General features: G+C 36.6%; 1 protein-coding gene across 1 annotated transcript; it reads right to left on the minus strand.

Moving 5' to 3' along the window:
- Positions 1–1,017: 1,017 nt before the first annotated feature.
- On the minus strand, positions 1,018–8,629 carry LOC107013045 (RNA-binding KH domain-containing protein RCF3-like). Its single transcript, XM_027915473.1, has 7 exons — positions 7,748–8,629; positions 6,523–6,996; positions 6,202–6,447; positions 5,834–6,046; positions 5,299–5,354; positions 5,127–5,217; positions 1,018–1,734 (listed from the first exon to the last, which is right to left on the minus strand). The coding sequence occupies exons 1-7, from the start codon at positions 8,378–8,380 to the stop codon at positions 1,324–1,326; spliced, it is 2,124 nt and encodes a 707-aa protein (XP_027771274.1). The 5' UTR covers positions 8,381–8,629; the 3' UTR covers positions 1,018–1,323.

An 8,629-nucleotide genomic window follows, 5' to 3' on the forward strand; every position in this document is an offset into this window, starting at 1 on the left:
TATATATATATATATATATATATATATATATATGTCGCCTCCTTGATTATGGTTACATGCATGGATGCAATCATGTTTTTTTATTATTCTCATGCTTTGAAATTATATTATTGTGTCTTGATTAAGCCAGAATTTTGTATTAATCGTTCACAAAAATGATAGATGCAAACATATATTTTCTAATATATTAATGATATTATTTATAAAACATGCGTATTTTTTTGTATATTGGTTAGCCGGTGTAAATATTTTTAATCTAGTGGTCTGATATGTTAAAAGCATATTTGGGTCTACAACAATTTTGTAAATATCTAATGTGTTTTTAAGAAAAAAGAAACATTGATCATTGAACAAGGCCAGAGGTAAAATATTACTTATGGATTCAGATAAATTTAATAACTTTTACTTAAATCTTATATTTAAACTAACAAGTTTACTAAATATATATATATATAACTATTTAATTGAGAACTTATTAACTCTGATGAGTTATGCGTTCATTAGCAAGTTAAACTATTAATAAACTTCAAATTTTAGCTCCATCTTTAAATCAGGGCCGAACTTGAAAGGGAGTTTGAAGTTGAAAATTTGCATTTCATTTACAAGGTTAAAATCAAGTTGAACCTCCTTAAACTTTTTGTATTATATATATATTAGACGTAGCATACTAGCCTATAAGCTATTAGGGGTGTAAAAATAGTCTATCAATGGTGACAAAATTAGATACCAAATATCGACTAATATTTAATAAAGATATCATTCAACGAAGCCTTGTAAATTATATTGGAGAACCTTAGTAGTTTAATTAATTAACTACATGAGCTTTCGTCTTATTAGTGACCGGTGAAATTCCCTCTCCTATGCCCCTAAAGAAAAGGAGCACAACAAATTAAATTTCCAGAACTACAATTTTGTAAAAAAAGAAAATCAAGTTCGTTTAATGAACTTCTAATATTCTAGATAACGACACAAAATATCCATGAATTAACATTACAAAAGAGCAATTTAGGAAATACTAATACTAAAGGAAATTTTTTTGTCTTTTGAAAACAATCTCATTACAAAGAAATCAAATTAGGCAGTTAACTGCAACACCTTAAAAACCACAAGGAAGTTGAATGCTGCAGGAAAAACCTAAAGCGAGGTCTCTGAAAATATTGCCAAACAGTAACTACTTCACCTGTGTTCAACGATACTCTTAACCATCAAATGCGACAAGTTAGATCACTATGACTGACACATCAGCAACAACTATAGATTAAATTATTGTACAAAAGTGACTAAAACCCGCCATAGGTACTTTGAGTAACTCAGCATTGAGAATCAATAATGGTAGGAGCCTTGTGCAGCCATATTCTGGTATGGTGGTGGCGCCTGCTGGTGTTGGTGCTGCTGCGAGTTGATGTTTTGATATGGAGCTTGATGAGGATTAGGGTTCTGGTAAGGCAATTGGGAAGGACTACCACTAGGGTAACCACCTTTAGCTGGATAACTTTGATAAGCACTTTGTTGAGCAGCATAATTCTGGTGGTAAGCGCCTTGATGAATATTACTGCTCTGTCCAGCAGGAGACCCGTATCCTTGGAAAGTAGGCCGCCCAGCATTCAAGTTCTCGGAGGACCCATGAAAAACATTGTGCCCAGCATTCATACGATCTGAAGTGCCCCGAATATCATCAATGAATCCAGGTCCAATAGAACGAGGATCCTGATATCTTGCACTACTTCCAGCAAACTGTGATTCAAACAAAGGATTAGCAACAAGAACTACATGAAATAGAAATCAACAGTCAAGTTCTGAACGCAACATCGGCTCAATAAATAATCCATTTCTCATGCTATAACCAAATCCCCAGTTATGGGGATATAAGTAGGAATAATAGCTTCTGGCCTTAGATTTTTGTGTTTTGATGCCGCTGCTAAACTTTTAACAAAATAATTCAACACGTAATCAATTAGAGCCTTCTCATAAAAAAAAAGTTGACGGAAATGCATAGTTGTTTCTACCTTCAACCCAGGATATTGGCTGTTACAGTTGCAAAGGGAGCAAAGTGGGAAAAGTCACAATTGACTCCTTCGTCAGGCTTTTAGGAGTGATTAGGAGAGGGCGTTGTTTGAATTATCAAAACTTCAATTTTGATTTCAAGTTTTTTGGATTTTTATTTTTTTGAGAATGGCAATGTTGTATAATCTATGTTGCTCGGACTCTTCAAAAAATCCCAATGGGTGCATGTCAGATTTGTCAAAAGTATTGTATTTTTGAAGAATCCGAGACGGGTGCGGCGTCAAAAGTGAAGAGTCCATCACTGGCACATAGTTTGATGCAATTCAACACTTCATCAAATTGCCTTAGTAACTATTCTTTTTCCTCCAGGTTAATACCTTCAACCCCTTGAAGATTAAAATCAGGCCTCCAATATTCAGTTTCTTTGTAAAGATTCTGATAGAACTGATGATTTCCCTTTATGTCTTCTGGATCTGAAACAAAAGTCCCATCCACTACTAAAGTCCCATTACTTGAGCCATAGCACTCTGGATCTCTATCTTCAAGCTATTTCCTCATTTCTGGCCAAGTGGATTTTTTTGAAGGAGGTCACCCTCAGATAGGATTCTCTTTTCCTGGATCTTCTAGTCTAGATAGCTTACGCAAAATATCCTCCTTTTTCCGTTTCCAATTATTCTTGTTTCTCCCAACCCCATTCAGCTCATCTTTCAACATCTTCAACTGTGGGGCCAGAATGAATGAACCTGTATTTTTTAGTGGTTATCACTTTCCACCATAATGTGTTCTTACGTAAATTTCCCCAACTATCCTCTAATGATGTCCTATTGATATGGATGATCTATGTATCTCTTGATCCCCTCCTCAACTAGAAATGTTAATTCTTTACAACCTACCAAGTGGTATTTTTTCTTCATTTCTTCCCACTCCGCAAAAGCTCTTTCATCATTCTCTCGGAGTGATTTGCTACTATAAATACCATCAAGGGGGGGAAATAAAAGTGGGTATGTTTTGAAAAAGGTCTTTCAACAATGTTAATGTTTTCCTCCTCGACAGATATTTTTTAGTAACTGTGATGTATGGGGTAACTCCATACACCAAGGTTAAGACAAATGGGAAGAAACACCTACTGTTTTCTTCCCTCAACTAGGACTTGAACTCTGATCTCCCAAAATCCATTCAAACTTTATTGATTGTTAGGTCACACTCTTGGTGCAATGATGTTAGGTGTAATATTTTCTAATAGTTGGATATGTAATGCACTATTCATGTTTCCAAGTCAAACCATTCTCTCAAGCAAATGGATAAAAAAATCACAATTGTTGTAATCCATCGTAAGTCCAACTTACACAAAATTCTCAATTACCCACTTCTTACAATGCGCTATCCATGTTTCCAAGTCAAGCCAATATCTCAAGCATATGGATTCAAAAATCATAATTGTCATACTTGCAAGCCCAACTTACACAAAATTCTCAATTACCCACTTCTTAGCCGTAAACCCATCATTCATTAGCTATAAAAAGGGTGCCAAAAGTTTGCCCCTCCAGAAATGCACGTTGAGATGAGGAAATGAGATTATCCACTATCGATTTTAAGCTCCTCGATATGAACATAAGCAATTATTTGAAGGACTTCTTTTTTAAGCAACAAAATTTTTTAGATACTCTACCAAACTAATAGACCAAGACAATATATGTGCCCTTGGCCACAGTCTTCTTCCGATGAGCACAACCAAAATGAATTAAAACTCTTCTTTTATTAATGAAGAGTTAAAACTCATCTTAAAAGTATCATTCGTAAACTTCATGGATGCATTCTATCACATCATTCTCTATTAATTCCTAGCAATGAAGGAAGAAGACCAGCACAAACCCGTAAAGACCCAAAATCCTACTACCCTCACTAGTCTTGATACCTCCATCAACTCTTATTTATCGAAGGTGTGTATCATCTGCTATACTTACACCCCTACTAATCCTCTGAAATGTTTTATCCAGATCTGGCCACTAATTCTCTTTCTCGCTGTAATTGATGGTAATAACACAATACTACATCCTTGAGCTCCCATATTCCCTGAAGTTCTCTACCATGATGTTTTTAGTGAACTTGTATATTCTAGGTGCACTAGGAAGAATATCACTCAATGATTGTCCTTCCAATTCCTTCCTTCTCAGCTATCCCCCAAATGTGCCCTCCTATCTATATTCCTTCTGAGGAGGCTATGCTACCTGAAAACCTCACATTTCAATCTCCTTGGGAAATACATATGCCCAGACTTACATTTTAAATAACATTAATGATAGATTAAAATGTATTATAAGCTCAACAAATAATTATAGTATAACATTAATGATGGATTAAAATGAATTATAATCTACTGAGGTCCTCCATTTCCTCTCTCTTCACCTAGAAAAAGAAAATGTGAAAAATCGTTCTCAGACATAAAACTTCAATTATCTTCTAGGTTCTCCATTTCATCTCACGTTGTACCCTTCACAGAAATAGTGGTATCTTTAATATAACTTGTACAATCCTCACCTCTTAAGCTAGCTTTTGGGATTGAGTAAGACCCAAAATCCATTTCTTTACATGGTATTTGAGCAGGACTCATCCCAATTCCTATTTCCAATGTAGGGGACATATTAAATTACCCACACGCCATCGAGCTAGCTTCTGCGGTCCTACATCGGCCCTTAAAGGGATGGATGGGCAATCTATTATGTCTTGGGCAATCCTCACTTCTTGAGCTAACTTTTGGGGTTGAGTTTAGGCTCAAGATTTGTTTCTTTACAAGAAATTTATTACATATGAAATGAACACATAAAGAACAACATTTCAAAGAATCAAAACTTGAATATGAAAATACATGTAGTTTTTCCCTAGCATGTCCTCAATATAACATAAAAAGGGGAAGGATTTTTAGATTCCTATATCGTGGAAAAAAAGGTGGAGTCGGCAGTAACAATATCAAGCAGTTCACCCAAATAGGAGGTTATCAAAAAAAAAAAGAGGAAAATAACACAATGCAAGTTTCTACCTGGTTGGAGTAATATGGACTGAATGAACAAACAAAAGAACTCACTAAATCATCTATTAGTAGCTCCAGGCAAAGAATAATTTACCTCATCAATATTGTACCCTCCTGTTCCTTTTGCAGTACCATAAGAATGGTCTGGAAACTTCATCTCTGGGGGACTACGGATATTTGAGAATCTGGGGTTCACACAATGGTTTTCAGATGAACTGCAATAGAAAAAACAGTGGAAAAAGAACATATTCCGAAATTGGTAGTACCTAGTGGCAATGGGAAGATCTGGATAACTTGGATGGTCATATTCACGAACAGCACCCTACAAAGAGAAAGTGGCACTTCTTTAGTTAACTGGACTAACTGAAAAGACCAAGGCAGCAAATGTTTTCCACAACTGAGGAAAGTGTGACAAGTCACTTATTCAAAATCCAAATATATGGTCAAGGGGAAAATACTATCAGACAATCACAGAAATATATGGCAAGGCATATCTCATGTACAATTCCAGTAAATTCATTTTAAATACAGGATTGGTGCCTCATAACACCACAACATTAAATGAATTAGATGATACATTCTGCAGGTCATACTGGTAGTGCAAGGTTGCTAGAACTTGGTGCTCTCCTCGTGTGAATTATCCTTAAAGAGGTTACAACAAATATGTCACACTACCCCATAAAACCAAAACATAGAAGATCGGAAATAAAGGTATGAATTGCCCCAGGCTCCACTGTTATCAAAACAAAAGTCAAGGTATAAGCTCCAGTAGAAGAATATTAGCCAGATAATCTTCCCTACCTTCAAATGTTCATATCTTCTAGAGCTACCAGCCCCCATCGCACCTGAACGTTGTGGGTCTCCACTTCGAAAATCCTCTGAAGGAACAAATCCAGGAAGTGGCCTAACATGAGTAGACTCCACTTTACTATTTGCATCCCTAAGGCATCTTTCTCTGAGCCTTGAAGAAATCTCAACCAAGGCATCTTTTGCAACACTGATGCTTCCAGATATCTGAATAAACAGAACTTCAATTACTTTGAGATTGAAATTTCTCACAAAATCATGGAAACACAATACCGACATGCACCGGAAAATTGAAACTAGGTCATATCACATAAGTGAACCAGAAAAGCCTAAGTCAAACTTGCATACTACAGATAAATCACCTGCACAAGCTCTTCATCTGCAGATGCGCATCTGGGTTTTTCGTCCTGGGAAAGAACACGAATATCCGCCTGTGTTCTCCTTCTCATCTCATTGATAACCTGTCCTCCTTGTCCAATAATGCAGCCAACCTTATTTGAGGGGAAAAGAAGCCTCGTAGTGACAATTCCTTTGTCAGAAAATTCACTTGTTTTACTTTGAAGTTGGAGAATGGCATCAATAGTTCGTGATCTGGGATCCCAAAAAGACTGGAAGGAAAACTATGGCTTAGTGACATGCTATCAGTATGTTAATATTATGAATTCCTCAAGTAGAAACATTACCTCCAAAGAGGAGACACGAATAACTCTTTCATCAGATTCAGGTGCGACATCCTCAACATGTATACCCGCTCCTGTTTCCTGCTGCAGTTGTTTTACATTGAAGCCTCCCTTGCCTATAACACCACCAATTTTTGCAGCTGAGCACATAATTTTCATGGTGAAATCACCTGGAGCTTCACCAGCACTTGGGGGAGGACCATAATCAAAATCTGCACGGCCAAATCCAGTAAGCTGGTTCCTATAGCCTCCCACCCCTAATGCAGGCGGCATACCATTTAAATTAGTTTTACTTTGAGACCACATTGGTTTTCCTGGAGGAATCATATTTTCCATGGGAGGACCAGGGGGGTGAAAACCTTGAGCACCATGTACCATAGGAAAACTCGAGATAGGTTTGTCTTTTCGAGGATTCTGATGCAACAGAGTTGATACTTCATACAAGGCTTTTTTCACTAAAGCAGGTTTGCTTGAGATCTGAGAAGGAAAAAAACAGTATTGAAAAAATTCTGACATGATATGTCCCAAAGAAAGATAATTAATTTAACTTCCAAGACAATTAGCAAGAAAACTAAAACTACAGAACTATATTCCCCAATAGAAATAGTAGTTTGGAACATGATTGCATCCGGACAAAGGCAATTACCACCATAAAACTAAGAGACTAAACAGAGTTGAAACCCCAAATACCTGATTATCTATTAGATGTTTCACATAAAAAATAGCATGGCTACCCAAAAAGACAGACAGATTGGAGAGAGAAAGAGAGACAAACAAAATTCTAGCATAACTTCCATTTGCATAATTTAATGCAGAGACAGAAAATTTCTGCTTGTCAAAGAGGTACATTGTTTTTTCAAGTTAATATAAAAAACTCAATGAGGAAATTACGAGTCAGATAAACAATAGCTACTAGACAGCTCGTCTAGTGTTCATGGACTTGAATTGCACACTAGCACTAAGGTATCAGGACTAGTAGAGGCTTGAAGACAATCATAGGGAGAAAAAAGAGATTTACAAAAACCATCTGATCAATGCAACTGCTGCATGTAGAACGAAGATCAGTACAGATGAACAATTAGTTAAAGTAAAAAATACTCTTTCCTTTTCACCCTCTGCACCATCACACTCTCCAACTAATGAAAGTTCATATCAAAACTCACTCACATAAGAAACACAAAAGAAACTAAATAATCTATGAATACAAAGAAAAGAACATGATACTTACTTGGACCAATTCATCAGTGGTCATAGCACAAGCGGGCAAATGCTCAGCAGAAAGGACACGAATGCTAGCCCCAGTCTCACTTCGCAATTTCTGAATAACATCGCCTTTTCTTCCTAAAAGGCATCCAACCAAATTGTTCGGAACAAGGAGACGCGTGATTATTACAGCTTCACTCTTATCCTCATTTTGTACTCCCAGCAAGTCTTCCTCAACAATCCTATTGTGAACTTTTAACAGAGCATCTTGCGCGGCACAATGTGGCTCCATGGAATAATTCTCTTCCTTTGTCTCTGGATTATCATTGTTTTTGTCATTATTCTGTCTCCTAGCTAGTTTTGTAGACGGACTAGAGATGATTACTATTCTATCATCAGAACCAGGAACACTGTCAGCAACTGTAATCTTTGCTTGAGTTTCCTCTCTCAAGGCTTTGATTATGCTACCACCTTTTCCAATTACGCTACCAACTTTTTTGGATTGACAAAGTATACAATAGGTAGTATCTGAACTCTGAGAATTTTCAGATGACCGTTCATGACTAGAAAAATTCAACTTTGCATTTTTACTGCCTCCCTTCCTCTTGAATTGGGGGTTCGAGCGTTGCTTGAGAGAATTTCTTTTGTATTCGTCCATGACTAGATGGATTGAGTTATTATCAACTAAAAGAACCTTCTTATTCCTATGGGCAACTTCTCCTTGCTTCAGCACTTACTCCAACAAGGATATGACTTGAAAAAGGAAAAACATTTAACAAGAGACAGAGAGGGCAGCAACTACAAACATTAAATAACTTGTAAGGTATGATTAAGAGACAGAGAGGGCAGCGACTACAAACATAAGCGAGCTAAATAACTTATAAGGTATGATAGCATCCATTCTTCA

The sequence above is a fragment of the Solanum pennellii genome, chromosome 3 (genome assembly GCF_001406875.1).
Source record: "Solanum pennellii chromosome 3, SPENNV200".
Classification (NCBI taxonomy): domain Eukaryota; kingdom Viridiplantae; phylum Streptophyta; class Magnoliopsida; order Solanales; family Solanaceae; genus Solanum; species Solanum pennellii.